Source organism: Onychostruthus taczanowskii, unplaced genomic scaffold, assembly GCF_017590055.1.
Source record: "Onychostruthus taczanowskii isolate IOZ18803 unplaced genomic scaffold, ASM1759005v1 scaffold19, whole genome shotgun sequence".
NCBI classification, from domain to species: Eukaryota; Metazoa; Chordata; class Aves; order Passeriformes; family Passeridae; genus Onychostruthus; species Onychostruthus taczanowskii.
Genome location: NW_024499128.1, coordinates 3,593,638 through 3,620,340, shown reverse-complemented (window position 1 = coordinate 3,620,340; position 26,703 = coordinate 3,593,638). Strand labels below are relative to the sequence as shown.

At 42.8% G+C, this 26,703-nt stretch overlaps 2 protein-coding genes across 3 annotated transcripts; one reads left to right on the top strand and one right to left on the bottom strand.

Moving 5' to 3' along the window:
* The first annotated feature begins 8,966 nt into the window (after window positions 1-8,966).
* On the top strand, window positions 8,967-19,036 carry TVP23A (trans-golgi network vesicle protein 23 homolog A). Of its 2 annotated transcripts, none has more exons than XM_041401999.1 (6): window positions 8,967-9,294; window positions 13,155-13,299; window positions 14,248-14,337; window positions 16,387-16,512; window positions 18,093-18,222; window positions 18,620-19,036. In XM_041401999.1, exons 1-6 carry the CDS (start codon window positions 9,143-9,145, stop codon window positions 18,682-18,684), a joined length of 708 nt encoding a protein of 235 aa, XP_041257933.1. In that variant the 5' UTR covers window positions 8,967-9,142; the 3' UTR covers window positions 18,685-19,036. The 2 variants fall into 2 exon arrangements, with proteins under 2 accessions (XP_041257933.1, XP_041257934.1); XM_041402000.1 differs by having other exon boundaries at window positions 8,989-9,294; window positions 18,623-19,036.
* Window positions 19,037-19,641: 605 nt separating this feature from the next.
* NUBP1 (nucleotide binding protein 1) lies at window positions 19,642-25,124 on the bottom strand. The gene is made up of 11 exons (XM_041401960.1): window positions 25,078-25,124; window positions 24,906-24,998; window positions 24,631-24,767; window positions 24,368-24,436; window positions 23,812-23,844; window positions 22,848-22,938; window positions 22,528-22,682; window positions 21,357-21,467; window positions 21,132-21,234; window positions 20,387-20,470; window positions 19,642-19,809 (listed from the first exon to the last, which is right to left on the bottom strand). The coding sequence occupies exons 1-11, from the start codon at window positions 25,103-25,105 to the stop codon at window positions 19,757-19,759; spliced, it is 957 nt and encodes a 318-aa protein (XP_041257894.1). The 5' UTR covers window positions 25,106-25,124; the 3' UTR covers window positions 19,642-19,756.
* Window positions 25,125-26,703: the final 1,579 nt, after the last annotated feature.

Sequence of the window (26,703 nt, the reverse complement as noted above, 5' to 3'; positions counted from 1 at the left end):
TTCTACATTTAAAATATGAATTCCTGGCCTTAATTTGAATGTGTAATGTGTGTAATGATAGAGGTCAGTATTTTGCCTTCACATGAACTATCTTAATTTGTATCCTGAGGATTTCCTCCTGTATTTTCATCCACGCCTTTGTTGTCCCAAAATGTTCTTTTCATCTGGTGTTAGTGAGGCCAATCCCCACAAAGAGTCAAGGTATTTGGTTTACTTACAACTCTGTACAGAAAGGGTGGCAAATTCACAAAACCAGCATCACAGCTATTAGAACTTTCATTATTAATACAAAACCAGCACCACAGCTATTAGAACTTTCATTATTAATACATTTTGGCAAACAAAGGTGTGAATGTTCATTGGCTACATGTTACATAGGTCTCTTATTAATTTGTATTCTCTCTTCTACTAGTTAAAAGATTCCCTCGCTTCTCATACTAATTATTCTGTATGCTCAGTCTTTCTGTCCTTTTGAGTCTTGCTCCCTCAGCTATCTGAGAATGTTTGTCCAAAGTCTGGTCTGAAAGTGTGAAATTCTGAAAGACCAGAAGTATTTGAGGTCATAATCTGTCTTTGCATCTACTAGATTGGAAATTCTGAACCTTTTGAATTCCTAACTTCACTTACAAAAATGACCTTCTGAAGAAGCTGCAGGTGTGACCAGCAGCATTGCAGAGTGTTATCTTGGTGTGTCTCACCTGCAGTGTTCATGGTGCATTACTAGGCTCCTCATAGCATTTGGGAAGAAATATGGTAGGTGACACTAGAAATGTAGGCATGGATGGATGCTGGAGGACTTTGAAGCATAGCTAGTTTCTGAGGTGAGCAAGCAAGGAAAAGGTTTGATCAGATGGCTTTTAAAAAAAGCTCTAAAGGAAAAAACCCTACCCTTGCAATCTAAAAGACCGAGCTTTTATGTTCAAAACAACTTCCAAAATATCACAGCTTTACTTTCCTACAGGAAGTTAGTTTCATAATAGACATAGAAAGGTTTGCATTAAGAGCTGCAAGCCTTGGTGGAGCTGCTGAGGAAACCCAGTGTGAGTGTGTATGTGTGATGGAAGGCACAACATTGGTAACCAAAGGCTCCTGAGACTCACCCAAAGTATGTTCCTGCAGTTCTGCTTTGCACAGTTCAGGAATGTGCTGGTGCCTATTCACTGAGGGCCACGTTCTCTAATGCTCATGGACATTGCTGCAAAGTCCCTACGGATTTCAATACTGCATTATGAACAGGGAACTGTGCTTCCTTGAAAACTCCTTTCATGTTGGCTCTATATCTCAGCTCTGGTTTTCCAGTCAGCTACTGTCTTTGGCCTCTGTGGCCAAAAAATTGGTTTCCATAGCAGAATTTTTGTTCAGGATTCCTTCTGTCCAGGGTGAATAGCTTTGAGGTACTGCTGGTTGAACAATTTCTCATAGACTGAAAAGTCTATTTAACAAATTTCCCTATTTTCTGATAGTAATGATTCAAGCTGTACAATATATAGACATCAGCAGTTCACCACTGTGCTTTTCTGCATGACTTCCCTTCCTGTTCTATGGATTCTCTTTAACTCACATGCAGCTTTTGAAGATAACACAGATGTTTCATAGCAACTGTATCTCTCTTAGGGATTGTCATGGTAGTGTTCTCAAAATCCAAAAGAAAATACATGTCTTAGCTATGGAAAGTGCTAAGCAATAGCTACATAAGAAGCACCAAACAGTAAAACTATATGGCCCGACTTAGTTCTCTTTTTCACATACATTGTTTGTGCTGTGACACATTATAAAGAGGAAAGTGAGTTGAAAAGGAGAACTTGTGCATTTGATTTCTCTGCATTGAGGGGAAGTATCACTTCTAAGTAAACACAGTGCTGCACAAAGTCTACAGCTAATTTTGGAACCCAAATAATGTTAGTAAAATGTCAGTAATTAATGTCACTATTTTTCCCAGGGACAGTGAGGTAGATGAAAGTGTACCAATGTAGGCCACATTATGTCCTTCAGCACATGGCATTTGGGTATGTCATGAACCATGATAGATTTTGGTGTCAAGACAGTAAGAAATTATTTTGTTTCTACAAATGCAAAAACAAAACCAGAAATAGAAATCTTATTTAATTATTGCAAATTAGGATGGTAGCAGGAGAACTTGAACCAAAGCTTAAGCTTCTCTACTCCCCTTTCCCTTATTTTGGTCTCAGTTACAAGATAATTAGCCTTGGGTTCAAAGGCAGAGTAGTTTTGGCACGTTATTGCTTGGTTTGCCTATAGCCCAGCAAAAGCCAGGGACAGCTCTATAGAAATGAGGCTTCCTCCCCAGTTATGTTCTTGCAGATCTTGTTGGAAAACTCTTCAGGAATACTTAGAACACATGGAAAGAGTTAAACAGGAACAAACTTGAAATCTTTATGTCTTAACACCCATTCAAAGTCCATCTTGCTTTTGATCTGTCTCCAATCTAGATATAATAGAGGAAACAATCCATTGTTCAGGTTGAAAAGCATATAATCTCCTGGTCATCACTGCCTGGGAACATTTGAAGGTGGAAACTGCTTAAGGGGAAACTTGCAGAAAATCTGCTTTTCTCATGTTTAAGTGGCAAGCATGATGATGTACACAAGCTGTTTGCTCAGTTGTTTGTCTGCTTCTGGAGGGAACTATCCTATGGAAAGGAGCTCCTTCTCCACAAGCAGTCTACCATTCTCCCATTAGTGTACCCCCTCACAGCCAGTCACACATGTCCTGGAGCTCTGAGCAAGCACTTCCACCAGCAGCTGGCAGCTGCCTGGCCTGTGGATGGAGGAGAAGACATTGAGAAAAACTCTTATGCCTTCCCTTGGTTTTCAAGTAGTCTGTGAATATCACAAATGCACAGATCCCTTAGCATTAGTGTTGGCACAGGCAGTGCACAACAGTATTAATCTTTTTAACAGAAGGACTTATCATTTATCTGTAGCTAAGAAAAATTAAAGAAAATAAAAGAAAATAAAAGAAATTTGTATCTTTGCTTTCACCACCACTGGAATTCATATAAGTAGTCCAGTACACTGGAACATTGGAGCATGTGACATAAACTCCCTGTAATTTCCCTTACACTGGAATAAAATAGAGCAAGAATGGGAAACAGCATACAAATGGGAAACAGCATACAAATGCAAACTCCAGCTAACAAGGAAAAGGCTGCGTGCAAAAAACCACAGCCTGTATCAAGTTTCAGATTGAAGCAAAAAATCTGGGCAAAAATAATAAACTGACAGTTGAAGAAACCACATATTTTAGGGGCTTCCCTAGAGCATTTCTGATCTTTGTCAACTGAAACACACACCAGACACAAAAGAGTTCAGAATCCACACCAGACACAGCAGCTCTGCCATCAGTCAGTTGAATGAAGGAGCACTTACCATGACCCCCATTCCAGTGGTTGTGCTGCTACTGTAGCTGCACACACTGATTGTGGTATCATAGAAAGGTCACACCATCTCCTTTTTCAGGAGCTTCAGGTCCATGTTGCCACAGTTCTGCAGTGTGGTCTCTGGGCTGCTCTGCTGTGGAGAAGGAGAGCTCTCACACCCTTCTGCTGAAGCTGCTCTGCCCTGCACGAAGGATGAAAATCAGACAGTCAGTGCATTCTCTGAGAAACCAACAGGTTTGGGTTCTTGCCCTTCATCCAAGCTTTATTTCAAAATGTTTAACTGGTGCTTATTTATAGATTTTAAAGCTGTGTGCCTTATGAATTCAGGCCCAAACACCCTCCAGTTGGGAAGTCAGGCAGAACAGTTTTCATGGGAATAGCTGTTGAGATGTCCAGCACAGCCTGGAACTTCCTCCTCTTGGAGGCTGCGAGGTTGAGGCTTGTTACCTTTCAGGCCATAGAGGAAATTGTGGTCTCTTAAATCATGACCTTGGTTGCAAAAGGGGGTCATAGACCACAGACATGAACCTTGCTGTCAGTTTGCCAAAAGATCAGGCCCCTGCCTCTAGGAGAGGTTCAGAGTTATGTTCAGCAGCACCTGGTGTATCTTGTAAAAAACAATCAGTCAACGTGGCAGACCCCATCCGAAGCACTTAATGTCCCTTCAGCTTATCTGGGGTACCTACAGACCAATGCAGAGCACCTCCTCCTCTTTGAACCATTCAAACCTACAGAAATGGTATGGATTTTGTGAATTTTAATACCTCAGATATCCCCTCAAGTTCTCCATGCCTCAGTACAAGGAATACAAGGAAGCTGAAGCTATTTGGTGAACTAGAAAAAGAAGTATTAATAAATTAGGAAATATACTACGGAACAATAATGCCATAGAAGTAGGGATCACAGGCTGCTTCAAAAAATTCACAGGTTCACAGAAAAATTCACAGAATTAAGAATGGTAGGTACAGGTTTTTCATTTCATTGCATCACCAGATTAGAAACCCTTTCTTACTTTGTGTTTTGTCTATATTCTCTATGAATTGTTTCTGATAAAGTAATTCCCTTTATCATTCTCAGTTTAGAACAAACAAGAAAAATAAGTGCAAGCAAGTATGGCAAGCCTCCACAACAAAAGATGAAGTGGAAATTGCCAGTCAAAGGGGTTGAAGAACTATCCAGCAAGATTCTCAGGGATCTGAGTGAGGTTGGGTAGGTACTACTAGCAGCCAAAGGGAACAAAAGAAAAAGGAAACATGTAAAAAATCTAATGAATAAGCAACTTAGAGCTTTCAGAAGCAAATTTAAGTTTTATTTCTGCAGATAAAACAGTAGAAGAAACAGTGCTCGATTTCTTATCAACCTCCTATTGTACTAAGCTTCTGAAATTTTTGATAGCCATTAGGGTCTTTTAATTAATAGGTTAAGATTATTTTTTTTTTCTCAGTAAGACTATAGAGGCTTAAGGCAGGAGAGCTATTGGATACTTGTGTGAGTGCACAGGCATTTTAAGTTCAGGTAGCAAAGGAAGGAAGGGACGCTAAGCACCTTTTCTGATGAAATCACTTCCACTCTGGGAAATGGATCTGGGAAATAGAAGGGGATAAGCTCTGCTTACTGCAGTAGCTCTATGAATTTAAACCAAACTTTTGAGAGCCCAAGTTCCTTATTTTTGGAGTTCCCAATCTGAGAAATGAAAGATGATTTGCAAAATTAACAAATACCAAGAACTGCAGCTGAGAGTGACTGAAGCTTTGAACATATCAAATATATATAAAGCTAAACACACTGAAAAATCTGCATCCAAATGCTGGGAATGCACCCAGAGGGAAGAGAGCTGGTGACTTTGCCTTGGTGTGCCCTTGTTTTGGATGTTTCTAAGTGACCATTGCACAGTCTAAGCAGGAAAATTATACTGAAGTAAACTCAATAATTTCAAAGCCTTTCTTTTCCTGGGTGACTGCACTAGAGATTCTTACAGCATGAGTTAAATAAGGCCTTAAAGCCACACAGGCTTAATAAAAAAAAGCATTTAATAAATTATGTAACATTTCCTTGGGTTTTCCCTAACTGAAAGGAATACAGCTGCTACTGCACTTCTTAGAATCAAAACCAGTTACTATGCAATATGGGAATTTCTACTCCTTTCTTCACATACTCAAAAATTATTTTTCACCTTTTTGGGCATAGCTAAAGGAAAGATCAATATTTTTTTTTTAAATCCCCATTTATATTTAGGGCCCAAACTTCCTCATCTGACATATTTTTCTGTTACCCATTTCTTACTGATGGCAGAACTTGATCTCTACTGAGAGTGTATTGTTATATATAAAAGAAATTGTCCTGATCCCTCAAGTAAATCCTGTGGCTTCTCCCCTGTTAATACTGAGCTGCCAATTTCAGCAATTCATGTATGTACAGCCAAAAACATCTATAGCAATTGGTTCTGGACCAAAGCAGGAAATCATCTTTGACAAATTAATTAGAAAGTGATGCTATTAAAAATTTATCTATTTAGTACCTTCTCTGATTTGCCTTATCACACCCAAATGCAAACACTTTATTAAAGCACCAACAAACCTTCTAAGTGTATCTCTGATACACTTAAGTGTGAGGTACGAGTTTTTCCTGGATTAACATTTTCCAGCATTCAGAGGAATAGAATACTCTGCTGTAAACCCCAGTGAAAGGCCTAAACCAGAGCAAAACCAATCAAGTTATTCACAATATGCTTCTGTTATTCACAATATCCTTAGGCAGTTTACAGGGGAAGTCTCTGGTAAGCCTCTGCAAGATTCTAGGGAGTGTTCCAAAGAGAAAGGGAAATCAGCTGACTTCTTGGTAATTGTATAAATAAAACTCTAATTATTTTTGAATCAGAGAAAGGGAGAGATTTTTCGGTTATTCATATCAAGCCTCTGATAGTCTTCTACAATAGGAATGTCACTATTTATTGTGGGGAGGGAATTCCCTGTAACGTAATGGCAAGGACACAGCAGCATGCAATGTATTTTGGAACTATTTTATGCAATATACTTCAGCAATTAAGTGAAATCTTAACATATTTCATAGATGGTCTAGGTTTTCCTGTGTAAAAACCTGAAAACCAAACCACAATTCATAAATTCCTTGTAATGATCTCTTCATCTGGGGCTGCTGAAGCAGTATTTGAGGACTTACATCATCTTTAGGGTGCTGCTAATCTTTCCAATGTTTAAACAATTTGTAGTTAATCTACAACTCAGAAAAAGTGTTGAAAATAGGATAGTTTGTTCTGTAAAATCCTAAAAAACACAGGAAGCTTCTAATAAGGTTTCACTTGGATGCATTAATTTTAAAACAAGGAAGAATTTTTTTCTAGCAAACCCCTAAGAAAGAAATTCATTTGATCAATGATTCCTCTAGAGACCAAGGATTCTTTCTAGCTCCCAATTTGCTCTAAAAGAAAATTATGAGCCATACAATACCTTGAATAATCACACAGCATAATTTCATACAGCTTCTTAGAGAATTTAATTTGCATGGTACAGTGACAGTTTCCTGTGGGATTATCTAGTAGAGTTTGTTAGGAAAACAGATAATCCTACAGTGAGCCAGTGGAGATAGGCACTGGAAGGAGGGAAAACTAAGGAAACATTTATCTGTTTTAAAATCAAAACACAAAACACAGTAGGTTTTGCTACTTTTCCAGTTATTTCATCACTCATTAAATCAGTTAGCAGCAGCAGTGGAGTAATTCAGACACCTAATGCTGTGACAGGCTAATTGTCCCCTCTCCCACAGAGGTGCTGTTTTACATAGTAAGGGACACAGGACACAGTTATTTTCTGGTGCCTTAGAATGAAAATGCAATGGCTTGGGCAATACAGAATACATCACAGAATTACTAAATTCAAACCATCAGGTTTGCTGGCAGAACTGCCCTGAGAGGTGCAAGAGGAGCTGCTGCAGGAGCTGAGGTGAATGGTCTGGAGGCAGGAGGATGCGAGACCTCCTGGCACTGCTGAGGCTTCTGCCAGTGAGTTCTGGGAGCTGCTTCTGAGTCAGAAGCCAGCTCTGTCTGTTACTGTTAATTCATGGCTTGGAAGCAGAAGTGCACGTTGATACAGGAAATGAAGTCAAGATCAGCCTCAGAATGCACAGAATTATTTAATAATTGTATCACACGAGAGCTCTCTTTGAGAGCTCTCTTTTTATATCTCCTTGGAGAGTGAAAGCCCACTTCAGTATTTTAATATTGTAGGCTATCATGGGCCATCCCATCAAATTACAGATGCCTATTCAGTTCTTAAGTGGCAGTCTACTGTACTTAGTAGCACACTGTACAAGTTGTTTTAACACTACCAAGGCAAAAATATGACAATCAAAATATTAACATCATTAGTCACACCTTTCCTGCCTTACAATTATAATCCTACTAAGAACAGTTTATCTATTTTTCTTATCTATTAAGTATTGCTTTGTTCCAGTAAATCTTGTGCAAAGCTGCTTTCCAGTTGATATTTTTGAAAAGTTCACCTCAGTAGCATCTGTACTTACTCAACAATCTGGTTTAGTTAGATGTTTTAGAAAAGGCTAGAAAGTTATTATTTTGCAGGTTTATTTAATGCTAGTAGCTAGTCAGATCTACAAGTGGCTGTGATTAATCAGATCTTCCTTGACCCTCCACTTCATACTAAGCTGTCCAGACTATTTTCCCCCATTACTGCAAAACCCTTACCCCTATCCTGGAGTTTGGTCGTCTTGTTTCACTTCTTTACCTTTGCTGCATAATCCACGTGCATTTTAAATGAAGGCACGAAAAATATTTATCATGGAATCATAGAATATCCTGAGTTAGAAGGGACCCATAAGGATCACTGAGCCCAGCACTTGGCCCTGACAGGACAGCCCAAGGTCACACCCTGAGAGTTTTGTCCAAACACTTCTTGAGCTCTGTCAGGTTTGGTGCTGTGCCACTGCCCTGGGGAGCCTGTTCAGTGCCCAGCCACCTCTGGAGGAAGAACATTTCCTAATATCCAAACTAAATCTCATGGCCCTGACGCAACTCCAGGCCATTCGCCCGGGTCCTGTCACTGATCACCACAGAGAAGAGATCAGTGTCTGCCCGTCTACTTCCCCTTGTGAGGACGCTGAAGAGCACACTGCGATGTCCCCTCAGCCTCCCCCGGGCTGACCGAGCCGAGTGACCGCACTGCACCAGCGGCACACGCACGGTGTGGTGGAGCTACCCCTGCCCCCGGAGCTGGCCCCCACACAGGCACAGGGCCGCTGGGAGCGGGGACAGCACTGCCCGCCTGGGGGTGTGCGCCAAGCGTGACACGCAGGTGTGCTCTCATATTTGTACACCCACGTTCACCTTTCCCTCCACTCCTTCTTCCTTCCAGGGTTTGTATTCAGCATGAGACCCCAGCGGCCCTGACCCGGCCGGTGCGTGTGGCGAGCCCGCGGGGCGGACAGCTGACGGCGCTGAGGGCCGGGGGCTGCCGGCCGGGGCTCCCGGGGCCCTCAGGCTGCCAAAGCCCGCCCGGCCGCTCTGGCCCCGGCCCGCGGCGGGAGCCGGCCACAGGCACCCCCGCTGCAGGGCCGCAGGAAGGAGCGGGGACCCCGGGGGTCTCCCGGGCGGTGCCCGGTGAGGCGCAGCCGCCGCGGGCTGTGGCGAGGGGCAGCCCCGCTCCCGCCGCGCAGGGCCGGAGCCCGGCCCCTTTTCCCGGGGCCAGCTGCGGGCCCGGAGCCGCCGCCGGGATGAAGCAGCTGGGGGCGGCGGCCGGGACGCGGCTCCCCCGGGCCCTGCGCGCTGACGGGCTCCCGCCGCAGGCGCTGGTGGACGACACCGAGGATGTGTCCCTGGATTTCGGGAGCGAGGAGGAGCTGGCGCTGCGGAAAGCGCGGATCAGGTAACGGCGCGGAGGCCGCGGCGCCCGGGCCCGGGCGGCCTTGGCCGTCCGGTGTACAGAAAACTCCATTTAAACACTTCATTCCCATTTTTTACAGGGACGGTGGTCAAGGGCTGGAACAGGCTGCCCGGGGAGGCTGGGGGCCTCTGTCCGGGAGATGCCCGGGCTGGAGCAGGCGAGGCCGGGCCCCGTTGCCCGGCATCACCCGGTGACTGGAAATGAAAACCTGACACACCCAACATCCCAAACCCCAAGCTAACAGTGCTTTAGTTAGAGCTGGAGCAGCGGACACGACTCGCAGCTCCAGCAAAGCCCGCTGTGCAGCGGTGCTCAGGCACTGCAGCGGACGCCTGGCTGAACCGCCAGAGAGCTGCAGTAAAGATGTCATGATTTCCTACCACGGGATGTGATGCTGTGTGGAATATAAAATATCTTATGCTTGTAGACATTACCTGGGAAAACCCAGCCCTTTAACCCATCTCATGTGGCAAGCTAAGCTTGGGTTCCTCACCAGAGGTGTCACTCTGTAGCTCTGGCCACACAGAGGTCCCGGGTGACAGAGCTGTTCAGTCAGTGGCTTTTGAAGAATCTCCAATCAAAGATTGTGAAAGGAAGAATTTTATGTCAAAAGGAATTGGGCATGCCCTGATCAATAATTTATATAATCAGCTTTGATTTAGATTGCTTTCTCTGCTTTGCCCCAGTTTGGTCTGGTCCATTTCAATGTTCATATTTCTTGTAGGTGTAAACAAAGAAATATAATAGATGTTCACCTGACACAACATTATCTGAGATAAAAAGCAATAATGTAGCTTTACAATATAATTACTCTTTTACAAGTGTCTGGTGAAGCATTGCTTTGGACTTTGTCACTACTTGAGTCAGCCTTGACATAAGATTAACCTTCCCAGAATTGCCTTGGTTTTACACCTTAGCAACAGCACACATTTTAAATGAAGGTTTATATTTTGGTGCAGTCTTGGAGAACATAGCCTCAAGGATTCAACTAAGCTGGGAAATACAGCTTAGAAATACCTTGATCACATAAGCCACAGGTTCTGAGGGACCAGACTACATTTAGCATGAAGTGAAACCACCCTGGAATGTTTTAGGAGGTCACAGCACGCAGCACTTTACTCTAGAGATCTTAGAGATTCCTCCTGATTCATGCTGCTCCCTAATACAGCACAGGTAAAGTATCAGCAAACTGTACTATTCTGTGATCCACTTGGTGTAGACAGTGGCTTCATTAGAGACAGCTCTTCGTTCTGGCTCTCAAGACAATATTAAAAGATGATGCAGGATTGAAAATTCATCTGCCATAGAATGCAGAAATGAAACTGCTTACACTGCTCACACGTTTGTTTTTGTATTTCTGAAGAATCTTGTGCAAATGAGCCTGGAAGTCATCTAGGTGCTGCAAAATTTTATTACCATATTAGAGGGCATAACAAGGTGTTCCAGTCATTTGTCTTTATTCCAATTTCATATATCTTGAACTTGGTTGTAATTTGCATAGAATATAACAAATTGTGCTTTCGTGATTCTCTGACAGATGTGCAAAAGGGCTCCTTAAAAGCAAAAGGTTAGTGGCTACTTTCCTAAGAAATTGGGAAAAGATAAAATACTTCCTGGAAATTGGGAAATTCTTCCTCTTTCCTAAGAAATTGGAAAAAGATTGCAGTACCAGGACTTTGGATCTGGAAGTAAGGAGCATATGATTGCTTCTTTTACAAATCAGCCAGGAAACACAGTGATCAAGGAGAAAAGAGATCTCATTTATTCAAAATTTGCCTCAATACATTTTGAAGTATTGACAGAAAATAAAAAAAAAAGGGCAGCATGTAGAGTGCTGCTGTGGCACTTCTGAGCAGGCACCTGGAATGATTCTCCTGTAGTTCAGTGGCACAGCTTAGGCCTGACCCAAATTTGATTCTTTAACATGGGATGCAACTAAATTGCTTACAACTCATTCCTGTCCTAACAGGCATCATGCTCCCAAACTGAACAGAGATTATTTTAACAAGGTACTGAGCCTTGAGGCTCCAGCTGTACATCACATGGATGTTTACATGCAACAGCAAGTGGGTTGCTGTCCTTTCATGAGCAAATTTATGCCAAGTTGAGCCATTGTAGAGTTGCAGTTTCCTTTATCCTTTCCAGAGTCTCAGTAAGTGCTCAGCACTGTAATAAATGACAGCTTCTTGCTCATGTGTCTTTTTTTTGGTTGGTTGGTTGGGTTTTTTTGGGTTTGTTTTTGTTTTTGGGTTTTTTATTTTAGTAAAAATTCAGCATCCAAACAATAATCTTGTTGTAATCCAGTAATACTGCTGAATCTGCCTTCCAAAATGGAACATGAATTCTCCAAAGTTACTGCCACATTTGAAGCTCTGATCCGTTAGAAAAGCTCAGGCAACCCTGCTGTGCTTTGGGGTTGTGATCTATGAAAGCTGCTCTGGACACAAGGGCACCACTTCCATAGTTGACAGAGTTGCATTTTCTTGACTGAGCAAGGCCCTTTCTGTTTTAGCCAGTTCACAATATCCACTCCACCCACCTGGCTGCTTATGGCAGAAAAAGCCCCTTTGCTTAAAATGTCACATGTTCAGTTCTAAGTCACAAGAAGTTTTTGGAAAGTTTGAAGTTCACATGGGCGTGATGAGGAGTAAATATAAACTTCACCTGTGCATCATCATCCTTTCCTCCCCAGTCATATGTGTAGTACTACCAACACAGTATTACCACTGGAGAAAGATAAACACCAGAACAGTTAAACAGCTTAGAGTAATAATGTAACAACAGTGATATTGAAATTATAAAAGTTATTATACTTATATAACTATAATTGAAGTTTATAGTAAGCAGTTGTGTATATATTATATGTCTCATTTTATTAAACACAATAACAGAATAACATTTAATAGTTAAATAGTTGATTACGCCCTAGGCCATACTTTTGTTAATTGGCTATTCTACTGTTAATTGGTCACAGAGGCATAGGAGTTTAAGGAGGCAATTGTTGACTTAAATATCTTATTCAGATATTTTACTCTCTAAGCTTCGAGGAAGAAGTTACTTAACTGCAAGAGCCTGTAGTTAATTCTCACTTTCAACTAATTAACACAAACAATTGCACAGAGTAAAATTTTTACATGGCATATTACCCTGAAAATTGTACTGTGCTCATTACAGCATTCTCCAGCCCCCCCACTGTACTGTGCAGGCCAGTATTCCATGTCACATACTTATTTCTTTCACTGAAATTTCTCTTTGTTACAGACAAAAACTTGTTCAATGAGCAAAGCGTAAATACTAGTGAAATTAATAAGCAGTAATTCAGAAGAACTGTTAGATTCCCAAATCAGTCTGCCTGTCTAAAAGGAAGTGTTTGGTTTAGACATTAACCATGAAAGTTCATTTTGTCTTACTGCAAACAGCTACAATTTTTTTTAGAGATCATATTTTGTTTTCAAAGCTGTTCTGAAAGGCATAAGAGCTCTCTCAATTCTTTTGTGCTTTGCAATGTTGATTCATTTCATGAAACAACAAGGATTTTATGGTGCTGTGTTGCACACAGCCACTAAATTCCTTCACACAGAATCAAAGAATCTGGTGAAAGGCTCCATATTTTGTTCTGTCTTTGAGAATCTTTTGACAGGAACACCACATTTGTCTTTTAGATTTAGACTGAAGCTTGGTTATTGAAAATGTCATTGTTTGATAATGAAGTTATATACCAACACTGAAATAATAGCAGCTGCAAACCAAAATAGCATTATAAACTTGAAATCCTGTGCTGTGCAAGGACTGTAACATTCCCTGCTGTCCCATAACCTCATACATGCTCTGTGTTTTTCTAGGCACCCACTGGCCACCTTTTTCCACCTGTTTTTCCGAGTGAGTGCTATTGTTACCTACTTGTTCTGTGACTGGTTCAGCAACAGCTTTGTTGCCTGTTTTGTCACTATTCTCCTCCTTCTATCCTTTGACTTTTGGTCTGTCAAGGTAAGATGACCCTGAGTAGTAATTTCCTTGGGAAGTATTTTGTCATTAATTAAAAACAAAAAAATTGAAATATGTATAATGAAAGAAGTGACAAAAATATTGCAATCTGTTGATTTATTAAATGTCTAGCCCATTTTAATGAAGATGTTCACACATGTTAGTTATTTAGCACCATGTTTTCTCTGGCTGACTACTAAGGTCTACTAATATGTGAGAAAATTGCTTTGCCATAGGTAGATTTGTTTGTATGCTTCCCCCCTTAAAAAATAAATTTAAAAATCAAAGTAATACTGGCTTTTAGCAATGGATGCCCAAGGGTGTTAGGATCTGCAACCTTGTGCCCAGACCCCACAGCAGGGGCTGCAGGAGATTCCTGAAAACCCAGCTATAGCTCTGGTACCCTAATCCCATGCAGGCAGGTGGGTCAGGCCAGCCCAGGATCCAGGGGTTCCATATGTTGAGCAAGGCCTTTGTTTTGTAGAAGTGAAGCATTGATACACCTCCAGTATTCTGAAAGCTTCTGGTTCATCCAGGTGCAGAAATAATTTCTTGGTTTGTTTCCCTGATCCTACACAGCTGACTTGCTTGTCATTAATCTCCCATTTTCCAGTGTGTTTCTGTTCTCAGTATTCCTCTTTTACTGAGGAGCTTTGTGTATTGGGAACTTGTCTAACTAACTGACTTGAAAAAGATAAAACCTATAATTTCTTGTGTAAGTGCTATTGTGCTTATTATCACATTGAAAGAGAAGAGGCCTCTAAATTTTTAACTTCACCCATCATTAATGGCTGTTGTACTCAAGCTGGAACAGCTTTTAGAAGTAATTTTTATATTAGATAAAAGATGATTTTTGAACATGCTTGTCTTTTTAATTTTTTCTATTTTTAACTGTTATACTGACAAGTGACTTGTGCTACTGATTAATGCAAATAATGGTTTCATCACTAGAATGTGACAGGAAGACTCTTGGTTGGTTTGCGTTGGTGGAACCAGATTGATGAAGATGGAAAAAGTCACTGGGTGTTTGAAGCAAAAAGGGTAAATATATTAATAGAAGCAGGCACAAGGCAAACAGAATCCATAGGAAATTTGTAAAGCTGATACCAAGTCAAACAAAGTAACAAGTAGAGCACCTTTGTAACAGTTACTTTTTAATCCAGCTTCCATAGAAAACAATGTCAGTATTCAGGTGCAAACACTGTTTGTCACATCCTGGAAGTATTCAGGGCAAAACAGGTCTCACAACATTGTCAGCATATGGATCAGCAGAATAAATATTCATAGCATGGTGCTATAGGTATGAAATGTTTCTGGTAGTTCTATTTTATTTTCTAGTGAGACTATCTTGTAATAAACACATCTTTGCATAGATAATCCCAACACAGAATCCTTTGCAGGAAAGATCTAAGTGGAAAGCAATGCTGAATAGTTCAGATTCAGTGTTTTGAAGTTAATATTTTATTCACCTTCATGGATTATGGTGGGAAAGAGAACCTGGATCACAGCATTCTGATACTGCCAGTGCCCCCCCAAACACACTGAAGTGGGGAAAGAAGCACAATAGAATGGCATTTGGCATGACTGCCAGAGTCAAGACTCAGGGTTTTGCTTTCACTTGCTGACATTCTCTCTGCAGCCCCACTGAGCCTGGCAGAGCACCCAGCTGCTGCTCACCGGGACATTCTCTGGAGCCCTGCAGCAGTGTCCCCAGCCCGGCCGGCTGTGCTGCTGCTGTCCCGGTGTGCAGGACCGCAGTGCCCTGTGCAGTGCCCACTGCAGTGCCCTGTGCAGTGCCCTGTGCAGTGCCCTGTGCAGTGCCTCCTGCAGTGCCCTGTGCAGTGCCCTGTGTGCCCTCTGCAGTGCCCTCTGCAGTGCCTCCTGCAGTGCCCTGTGCAGTACCCTCTGCAGTGCCCTCTGCAGTGCCCACTGCAGTGCCCTCTGCAGTGCCCTGTGCAGTGGCCACTGCAGTGCCCTCTGCAGTGCCTCCTGCAGTGCCTCCTGCAGTGCCCACTGCAGTGCCCTCTGCAGTGCCCTCTGCAGTGCCTCCTGCAGTGCCTCCTGCAGTGCCCTCTGCAGTGCCCTCTGCAGTGCCCACTGCAGTGCCCTCTGCAGTGCCCTGTGCAGTGCCCTCTGCAGTGCCTCCTGCAGTGCCCTCTGCAGTGCCCTCTGCCATGCCCTCTGCAGCCTCGGCTGCGGCTCCAGGGTGCCCCGAGCACTGATCACAAATTACTGTGCTTCCTGTGAGTCTGAGGGAGGCCCGAAGGCAGAATAGAGGAAACCCTGCAGGACAGAATACATGGAAAATTCAATATACTGAAAATTAACTAAAAAGCTTTTCAGAGTGGAAGAGTGCAGAGGGTTTTCTTTTCCACTTGTGACGCTTCTGTTTCAGAAGTTGGCACTAGTGGTCATCGATTGGTCTGAGGGTTGGAGTGACATTTTGAATTTTGGAAAGATCAGAGCCTTCTGAACAATTCTATTTAGGGTTTTTTTTTGTTTTGTTTTGTTTTTTCTTAAGTGTGATGAGTGATGAGCCCTTCAGTGAAGCTAAGAGACATGTTGTGCTGACCTGAAGAAACCTGTAAGCAGGGCTTTGCAGCTTGCTCTGGAGTTTCTGCTCTCCCTGAAGAACAGACAGCACACGGGGCATAAGGCAGTTACAGTGTGCCCAACTCCAGCATGACACAAGAGGCGTTTTCAAAACCATGGTTCTTAATTCATGGAATGTCAGCAGAGTTCAGAAGCAAAACCAAGTATTTATATGATAGGAATACATAATAGTTTATATAATAGGAAAATAAGCTTCATGCAAGATATAAATGAAGCTAAGATACAGCGTCTTTTTATGAAAATGTATAAAAATGTGCACTTCTAGAAGAATTCCAGTCTGAACTAGAACCAACTGATAAATCCTATGGATGAAAATGCTGTTGTGTAAATTAGGGCATCAGGAAGGAAACTGGGCATGAGCTACTTTTCTTAGTTAATCTTCTTCTATGCATATGATAAGTGAAATCTTCCTCTGTTAATTTGTCATTTATTGTGGGTTCTGACTTTGTGACTAACGGTCCCAATTTTTTCTTCCAGGTGCCTACAATAGCTGCCTCAACTGAAGCTGAAGCCCGAATCTTCTGGCTTGGTCTCATCATCTGCCCAGTGATTTGGACAATGTTTTTCTTCAGCACCTTGTTCTCCTTGAAGCTGAAGTGGCTGGTGAGTCAGGGGATACTGAAAACAATCTTGGTAGAGGGAAAACCCAGATCTGTTAGTTTTGAACCAAAACTTTCAACAACAGAAAAATTTCACCAGCAGCTTCAAAGAATCCTGAGGAGTTTTCTGCAGTCAATGCTTGCACTATGGAATGGATTGGTAATTTTAGCTGCACTTCCACTGATTATCAGATGTCAACTCCTTCCTCTAGAGGACCCCAAGTGGTGAGCAAAACTATGAGCTTCTGTTTAACTGTAGCAACTTACTCTGCCCCAACTTATTTCAGTCAAATAAAACTAACAGGAGAGGACGAAAAATGAACCAGTGGTGTTGGTTTTCAGGTTTTTAGGTCTCCTGGGAATGGAAATGTACTTTTAAAAGTAAGGAATGTAGATCTCTGGTACCATTCCCTTTTAAAAGAATCAGCATCATTAGCTCATAAAACCTTGATAAACTGAGCTATAAGTAAGTATTTTATAATTGCTCTACGTGTAAGTCATCTACTTAAAAAAAAACAATATGAGAGGAAACTTACCCCATATATTGCATTATATTAAGATATTTTTGTCTATGAAATCTTCACATTTTCCCCTGTAAACATTAAATGCTTGACTAATTACCACGCTATTCATTCTGTCAAGTTCCCAGCCATGCTCAGTACCATCTCTTCATTCAGTTTGAAAAGATAAAAAGCACCTCTGACATGTACAGCTACATAACCAGTAACAGCCAAGATTGCATATTCATTATTCAATTAAACAAGAAATTCAGCTATCGGCATGAATCAATTGCAAATCATTAACTGATTTCTGGTGCCCCTAAACAAGCAATAGTTAAAATTAAACCAGCACTCTTTGTTCATGGCTCCACCTTTATTTTTGAAAAGCAGAGATTGTTTGCTAAGCCAAGAGCCGCTTGGAGACAGAACTCTAACTGGCACAGAAGGCAGGTTACCCAGGTGCTTGTAAAAGGCAAATTACACGAACAAAAATAAAATCACTTCTGGGAAACTGGTTCTGAAGGCTAAGAGAAACATTTTTATAAGTTACTGCATTAGTAAGATTTGTTCCACCTGCTGCTAAACATAAAGCACCACAAAAAGAACTGATTATTTTCACTGCCTGTCAGTGCTAGATAGGGAATCTATCTATGGATGCTCTTTGTAAATCTGTAAATTACAGCTCTTACTTGTTTATAATAAATTGTCAGCTGAACAGGCCTGCAGGTGTGCCACTAATCTGAATGTAAAACTTCAGATATGAATGGGGCTTAAAAAAAGTGAAATGTTTCTGGAATTTGTTGAGTAGGTCCTTTTCTGAATAAACAGGAAAGTAATGAAGTCTTTCAAGATATAGAACGACAAAACTGGTATTGGTGTTTTGATAAAAATAAATATTTGTAGAAAGGAGCTATTGTGTTTGACACGATTGGATGTCTTTAGAGGCTATTTATCATTGGGAGTAATGTCCCCCTCTTACAGCACATGTATCTGGATAGTGTTTACACACACACACACGTGTATATCCTACACAGTCAATGCACAGCCATGGATTTGTTCCTGCTGAACTCTTGTTTGTCCACAGGCTCTCGTGATTGCTGGGATCTCCCTCCAGACTGCTAATTTATATGGCTACATCCACTGCAAGTTAGGAGGACAAAAAACCATCAGCAGAGTAACCTCAAGGTTGTTTGGCACCACAGATGTTTCCAAGAGTGAGTACTGAGCTTCAGCCCATGGGGTAGAACAGCCAACCTGCCTCTCAGGCCTAGTGCTGGCTTTTCCTGGGTCTCAGTTCCTGCAGTGAGTCCAGGATAATCCTGATTCTCCACCAAGCCTCTCTGGCAGTGTCACATGGAAGAGCCATAACCCCAGGTCACTTTGCTCCATGTTTGGAAGCCTGCTGAGCTCCACAACTGAGCTGCTTCCAAGCTCCAGAAGAACGTCCTTAAGTTAAATCCTTGGAGTTGCTATAATTCTAATGCCTCTGTTTAAGTAGAGCTGGAAGTGCCATCTTCAACAATCAGGCTTCCAGCTGGCAGCGCCCTGCTTTTGTAAGAGATCCCTGTGCCCCAGGTTATGCTTATAGCCATGTGTGCTCTGTTCCCTCAACAGGACAGAGCAGGAGAATTTCAGAAGATGGAACTGAAGAACATGAGAAGACAGGAACTAGGTAACCAAACAAGGAAGAGCTAAAGGATGAGCAGTAAAAATGTAATTAATGAAAGTTGTTCTTCATGGGAAGGTATTTAGACAAAGCTCTTCTAGAATTATGCTTGCATGAAATAAAGTCATTTGTGTTTGAGTCTTTACATCCTGAAGGTTTAAAGCCTTTGTTACTTAAAAGCTTCACCAAAAAGTTGTTTGTGTGAGCACAGACAGTGCTCATGGTTTACAAGGAGCACGCTGCTCTCAGAAAAGCTGTCAACTAACCTCAAACTGTTGGATTATCTTAAGCAGAAATTTCATGTAATGAAAACATGATGCTGATTTGTTTAACTTTGGAACTACAATAAACAAAATCAAACTTTCTCTCTAGTACACAATACTGATTTTTCAGAGCTTTCAAACTACAAACACAAAGGGCCTCTTCATTATTAAAAATACTGAATGTTTATTTTTTAATGTTCAGGCTTGGGGTCAAAGAGAAGAAAACAGAAGTCATGAACCATGTTCACCCACTACTTATGTGAAGCTGGCAGTTATGTATAGTTAAAAAATTAATCTTTTTTTGATACCTGTAAAAAATAAATAAAGCAGTGCACTTGTACTATAATACTACCCCCCAGGCTTTCACTCTAGACATACATATTTTCCACTGAAAGGAGACACTTAAATATGTTATTCAGGGAAAGGGAAGGAGCATTACAGCTCACCCTTGTGCAGCAGGCAGAACAAAGGCTGCTGCACATGCCCCAGTGTCAACCCAGCATATTTTGTATTCAGCCTCCTAAGTAAAATGTGGGTTGTATTCTCACCTCTTCAACTGCTACCTTCACAGTCAGGTTATTGGTACCATGACACTGGAGGCAGAATGCACTTGATAAACCTGCTGCAGACTCACTTTCACAGCTTTCTAGTGAGGGAAGAACTACAAGAATCTTGAACTTTTAGAAAAAACATGAGCAAAAGCCTTTATATTAAGAATTTATTTGCAATATACAAAAAGAATACATTCCTTTAATAAATCAAGGCATAAGTTACTTTTCTATAATTAAACATGAACTACATTTTTGTTCCACTTACAGATTACATTATCTTTTCTTCTTGCAAATGGTGTTGTTCACAGTATTCCTGAATTCCTGAAAAGATGAAGAAAGAGTAATATAAGTACTATTTCAGTTGTATATCAGGAGTTTGTTGTTGCTGCATCTGTCTCCTGAGGGTACAAGTATCTGAAGTTGGGCCTTCCTTACACTGAAAGTGGTTTTAGGATTATTTTAAACAGCACAGCACCAGCTCTTTAGGGAGTTTTTGCAAGGGGCTTTTGTGTAATTACAGTTACAAGTGAAGGCATTGGTCAGTCAGTTGCCTCCACTGGATTATGGTGAGCACCCCTCCACACATCTCAGAAGAGAGCCTCAGAAGGTTCTTCTGAGCACAAGGACACCCCATCTCTGAAAACGAAAGTCTGACTTCCCTGAAGTCAAACACTGAAACCAGTTATCAAATACAATTTCGTTACCACTTTAGCAGCCAGTCAGAGGTGATGCCCAGAAGCAAACACAGTCTTTGCACCTGCTACTTTCAGAATTGTTGGGCCCCTCTCCTGATTTTATTATTTGTGGCACAGTAACACAAGCCTGTGTAACACCTTTGTATATTGCAGCAGTGCTCAGAACAGAGGGGATTCATTTGCACAGTGATTCTCAGACTCACTTTGAATGATATTCCTGTAAGACAATGTAGCTGGAGACTCGGGTGCTTCAGCCAAGAAAGACTGGCCCCTGTCACAACTTTTTCCTTGAAGAACAGAGAAAAAACACAAAAACAAAGCAACAGGAAAAGATGAGCTTTTCTTTTTTTAGCCTTTATCCTGTTCCAGTTACACCCTTTCAGATAGCCACCTGCATCTATTCCTTTTAGGAAGCCCTGAAATCAGTAACAGGACTAGAAACACAGTGTACAGTTTGACACAGAATAGCAGAAACTTTCAGTTGGGAGTACTGAGCTGTTCCTTGATGTCATTAATTCAGGTATTAATTGGTAACAGTTAATGGGCAAAGAACCACATCTCCTCATGACCCACAAAAGAATTTGGGCAGTGCAGTAACAGTGAGGTTAAAGCACTGGTTTTAATGCTTAACATCTACAAAATACTCTTCTTTGAAATGGTTATGATTTCATTCAGTTTGCATTTCCAGGTGACTACACCAAATATGTTGTATTTCAGATATGATTACAGAGCTGAAAAGATGCAGCATGTAATCTTAATTGATTAAGGAAAACTTAAGGAAATTACCCCAGCACTTCCCACATTCCACACCAAGCTACAGTCATAGTTCCAGTGACTTTTCCGTCTAAAAGTGCTAAGAGACATCAGTGCCCATATCAGGGTTTTGCAGCAGTAACATCAGTATGGGAGGAACAACTTGCTGTAAGTGCAGTGCAATAATGACTTTACCTATCTGTGGATCCAGAGGCACTTTACCCAGGAGAGAAACACTCAAATTCTGGCACATCTTCTCTGCACCACCAGTAGTCGGGGGAAAGATCTGAGATTCATTCTGGGACAACATGAAAATCAGAGTTAAAATACTGCAATTCTGAGAAAAAGGCATTTTTGGAGCAATGTTCACTATCCAAGCAATGCCAAGGAAAGAACACTGTAATACACAGCCAGCCTTACCTTACACTTGGGACACACAAAGCCACTCATGTTCTCCACAACGCCTATGATGGGCAGCTTCACTTTGCGGCAGAAGTTGATCTCCTTCCGAACATCCTGAAGTGACACTTCCTGCAAATAACAGCAAACACTTGTATTTCAACTCGTTCATGCTGAATCCATTCAGTTACCTCCTTAGAGCTACTTTATTATGAATTATTACTGCTGTCTTAATATTTTTAGGAACATAAATCTGTGCTATGAGCTCTATCAACAGAGCAGGTACAACACTTCAAGCCTACTGGATGTGGTTCTGTTTTGAAATCTGACTCTTCAAGATTCATCCATATTTATGTTTTTTCTATGTTTCTATTTATGTTTTTTCTTCTTAAATGCAAATTTTTCATATTTTCATCTTAACAAAGGACCCTTGGTATTCTCCACAGAGTGAGGACAAGAACCACCAGGCTTACACTAGTTCCCTTTTTTCCAATTAAATTTAAAATATCTTATTCTCTCCTCAAAAGTTTTCACATATATGACTCACCTCATCCATTCTCCTGTTCCCTTCCTCCTTCACCACCTCTCTGGTATTGTCCTCAACACTTTGCTTCCTTTATGTGTTATTCTTTCTGCTGTTGTAGAAATACTTCATGTCACGTGCTAGTTTGTCTCCTGTTCTGTTCCAAACCAGACATGAAAACCTCTGTTTGAACTGGGTGTGTTTTTAGTTTCAGCTTTCCAGGGCTGATTTCTCTTTTAAAAATGCACATGACAAAGCTGCCTACTGTTGTGGGTCACCTGGAGGTGACAGGCTGCTTCACAGGTGTCAAAGAGTGCACAGCTTATCACTTAGAAATGAAGCTTCTTACGAACATTCTTCTGAACATTAAGCTATTGGTAAATTACAGATCCACAATGTTAAGTCTGATTCTGAAGGAGGAAATGAAACACTGCACCGGTCTCAACAGCTTTTCATTGTGAAGTGCTGTGGTTTAGTGACCCATGTGGATCCCCATCCAGCTCCCCTGAGAAATCCACCTAACCCACAGACCAGCCAGCTGCAGGGGCAACACAACAAAGTAATTTCCCTGAGATTCTGTGCCCTTAGATTTCTGTGAAATCAACAACCTGGAACCCAAGGACTGCCTTGAACTGCCATGATGCTTCCCTGGTGGATTTTGGCTCATACCTGGGGGGTGGTGACGATGACAGCGCCGTCGATGTGGGTGGCACTGAGGTACTGCACGATGGACAGGTGCTCATCTGATGTTCCTGGGGGCGTGTCCACGATCAGGTAATCCACTTCACCCCAGTCCACATCACGCAGAAACTGCTTGATCAGCCCTAGAAGAAAGGATAAGAATGTGGAAGAGGAAAAGGTATCTTCCTGTATTTTAAATTTCTGGATCTTAGCTAGCTACCCTATCTACATTACTAAACAAGTTCAAGATATTTCCACACTTGAAACCTTTCAAGGATATAAATTACTGTTGGAAACACTCTACATACCATTCTTTTTTGGTCCTCTCCAGATGACAGCATCATCAGGACTACTAAGCAAGAACCCCACTGACATGACACCTAAGTTTTCTTCAACATACTGAAAGAGAAGTAGAGAAACATAACAGTGAAGAAAGAGAAACCAACCCTGAACCCCTATTTTACAGAAAAAGCAGATGAGGGGCAAGACATTAATGAAATAAAGGCAGAGAACTTTATCTTTTATCACAGGGCATTAAAAACTGCATCTTGTGCAACACTCACCAACTACACTAAGACTGAAAAAATGAAATTGTTATAGCAGTTCATGGAATCGCTGGAGACAATGGAAGGATAAAAGCAGCTTTCCCTCTCAGCACCAGCTGCCTTTCTAACAGCATGCACACTACAGGGGATCTTTAGATAACCAACATACTGCAAAACCATCTCTGCATATTTTAAATAAGGTTTGTCTTAGGTGCAAGATACTTCCTGGCTGTCACAGCAAACATTACACACTACAGCTGCATGTTACTCCAAAATAACAAACCTGAGTAACTTACATTTATTGCCCATATTGCAAAGTCCATAAGCACAAGGTAACAAAACAATTCTGGAAATATGGTATTACTATTATTAAGAAATTTAACACTCTGATCTACATAGTCTATATCCCAAATCTATATGATATGCATCTCAATTTTACAGATCTATTCCATATTTTATGAAATTTGGATATACATTCTATAGTGTTCTCTAGATATTCCATAGAACATGGATATAGGTTATATAGCTCTAGAGAATCTGGACATACAGACTCTGCAGATTCTATGGCCTATATCTGTAGATTCTACAGAATCTGGGTATTTAAGTAATTAGAAGAAGAATTAACAAGAGTAGTCCCTGCTCCTCCCTCACTCATTTTTCACTGTAGAAGATGGTGCCCAACCCAAACACATCCAATGAACTTTCAGAAACAGCAGCACCAACTCACCACTGGAGACCATCCAGATCCACTCTGATGAACCTGAAAGTTGAAGAGACACACAAAAGTTGCAATAGCAAATGTTAGACAAAACATGAATGTAAGTCAAACCTGGGCAAAGAGCTCTCCTACCTGCAGGAACAATCCTGCTTTTGTGGGGCAGCTGAGGTAAAAATGCAAAAGCACCAGATCTCCATAATAAGTGAACAACAACTGTTCAACCCTTATGGAAGTTTACTCATTACTTTTTGCATTTGTAAGAAATATTCAAGGTCTGATAAAGCACATCATGCTACTACTACTCAAGTTTCAAACAGTCAGCATTATGTGGCTGACATGCAATGAAAGCTGGTTTGCAGAACCACTCATCCTGAAGGCAGACGACTCTTTTGCAAAATATGTTATGCTGAACTTCTCCATCTCAGCTCATTTTGTTATCACTGCCCCACATTTCCCATTATGCACTCCTTGTAGAAGCTCTACATCCAAAAGGCCTGAATACGCTAATGAAAAACTGAGAAAAAAAAAAGAACCCCTCGAACGAGATGTTTGAGCATTCACTCACCTGTTCTCCTTCTAGACCCATAATTTTAGGAATCGATGGCCCACAGATATCTATGTCCAGCAGAGCAACCTGGAAAACAAACCAGCCAACCTGCCCCACTGGAAACAAGGTAGCACAGGGCAGTCTTTAAAAGTGATCTCATGCAATGAAATCACTCCAGCAGGACTCATCCAGCAAAGTCAAACTTTAACGAGCAAGGACACCTGCCCCAGGTGCCCGGGTCTGCCTCCCCATCGCCCGTCCTGTCCGCGCCCTCTGCCCACCTGCTTGGTCTCGTCCGCCGCCAGCCCGTGCGCCAGGAGGGCGCTGAAGGTGCTCTTGCCCACGCCGCCCTTCCCGGAGAGCACCAGCACCGTGTGCCGCACCGCCCGCAGCCGCGCCCGCAGCTCCGCCGCCTCCGCTGCGGAGACACCGCGGAGACACCGCGCCGTCAGCGCGCCCACACCGCGCCCCCGAGCCGGCACCGCGCTCCCCCCCGAGCCGGCACCGCGCTCCCCCCCGAGCCGGCACCGCGCCCCCTCACTGCCGCTGCACTCACCCGGGTCCGGCCCGGCCGCGCACAGCCCCTGGTTGGGGCATCCCTGGCAGGCGGCCGCCCTGCCCGCCTGGGTGCTGCCGGTCCCGGGGCACTCTGCAAAGGACAGCGAGAGCTGGGCCGCGAGTGCCGCGGGCGAGGGGCCCGTCCCACCCCATCCGAACCCACCGCTCACCCTCCGGTGCGCCCGGCGCCTCCGCCATAACACTGCGTCACTTCCGCCGCCGCCGCCGGGGGCGGGGCCTCGCGCCCGCGGTGTCCAGCCGCAGCCGCCAGGGGACGCTGCTGCTGAGGGCTCGGCTGACCCGGGGCGCCAGTGAGGGAGCCCGTGGCATCCCCGGCGCCCCGGTGACACACGAGAGCGCCCGTGACACCAGTGAGGGACCGGTGACACCCCCGAGGCCCCGGTGACACCGCAAGAGGCCCCGTGCCCCCTCCGGAGCTCCGCAGATCCCCGGCGGGCCGTGCCCGGGCTCAGGGGCCCTGCGGACAGCCCGCGCACGGGCGGTGCCTCAGGCAGCCGCCACGGACGGGGAGCGGCGCGGGGCCGCGCGGGTGCCGCGGGCCGGGCGCTCCCCGGGCCGTGCCCGCTCGGCCGCTGGAAGCAGACGCGCTCCAGCCCCGAGCGGCGCCCGGCACGGCGCTGGGCCCTGCCGGGGGAAGCACTGCGCAGCAATACGCTTCGCTGCTGGGCTGCACAAGGTTCATTCCCAGACTATGTATCATTCCGGGAAAATCGCGCTGTTGCGGTATTTCATGGCAATTCTGAGTGTATTAATTCTGTATCTTGCTGATAGACAATTTCCATTAATTTAATCGGTACATTTATTTGGAAGATTACACTGCCTTAACTTGGCCAATCAACTTCTGAGCAATTAAGATGTCCCTGTGTTTGATATGTAAAAAGTAATAAAATCATTTTCCAAACCAAGGACGTGTACACCAGCTGGTGATGTGATCTGGACCCTATTCCTGGCCATCTTATCCCAGTCACTGCTCCCTCCTTCTCCCATAGCTGCCTGAGCACAGCCTTGTCCTCTCTTCTGCTCCTAACATCACTGCCTAGGTGCTGTAAAAAGGATATTTTCCTGATCTGAGCACAGATGGGAGTCTCAAATACTCCCATTTCTGAGTGATTAGTCCCAAAACTTATTTGTTTTAACATACAGGTGTGTAAGTTATTTGAGGTGGTGTCACCTTGGAAATAGGAAAGAGTATCTAGTAATATTTGGAAAGGTACCATCACATCTTGGTGTTACATTTGTCTTTTAGAGAATTATACTGCAGAGTTATTATTTTGGGGGCTCAGCACTTCAACAACTGTAAGCTTTTTAGAATGAACACTCTAGGAATTAAATAAAAAACCAAGCCAAACACAAAACCAGTAGCTGTCCACCTATCAAAAAACCAGACCAAACCAATGCAAAACAAAACCCCAAAACAAAGCAGAACAATAAACTCCCCCAAAAACAAACAAACAAACAAAACCGAGAAAAAAAAATCTGAAAATACATTTCATAAATGTCTTTGAGGAGCTTTCAAGCATATTTACCTCAGGTAAAAGCTCAAAACCACTGGATATTTGTACAGCTCCTGCACTTACTGCTCTGTAATTACCTTCCATAGGAAACAAATGAACAAAAAGCTGTTTGGAAGTGGAGTCAAATGTTTAAGCAAATTCAGATGTCTGTGGTAGGATGAACTGGCCAGGAAGACATATCTGAGAAGTTTATACTGTACCTTGCCCTTGAAAAAGCTGGCTTGGTGTGAGACCACAGCCAGTACAGCACTTCAGGTCTGT

Bases quoted from the DNA above. Each gene is read 5' to 3' on its own strand.
- TVP23A (XM_041401999.1), top strand. From the start codon at position 9,143: ATGAAGCAGCTGGGGGCGGCGGCCGGGACGCGGCTCCCCCGGGCCCTG. The intron at 9,295-13,154 runs GTAACGGCGCGG...GTGTTTTTCTAG, and splicing joins CTGCGGAAAGCGCGGATCAG to GCACCCACTGGCCACCTTTT. The intron at 16,513-18,092 runs GTGAGTCAGGGG...GTTTGTCCACAG, and splicing joins CCTTGAAGCTGAAGTGGCTG to GCTCTCGTGATTGCTGGGAT.
- NUBP1 (XM_041401960.1), bottom strand. From the start codon at position 25,105: ATGGCGGAGGCGCCGGGCGCACCGGAGG. The intron at 22,683-22,847 runs GTATGTAGAGTG...CCTTTCTTCTAG, and splicing joins GAGAGGACCAAAAAAGAATG to GGCTGATCAAGCAGTTTCTG. The intron at 21,235-21,356 runs GTAAGGCTGGCT...ATGTTGTCCCAG, and splicing joins TTGTGTGTCCCAAGTGTAAG to AATGAATCTCAGATCTTTCC.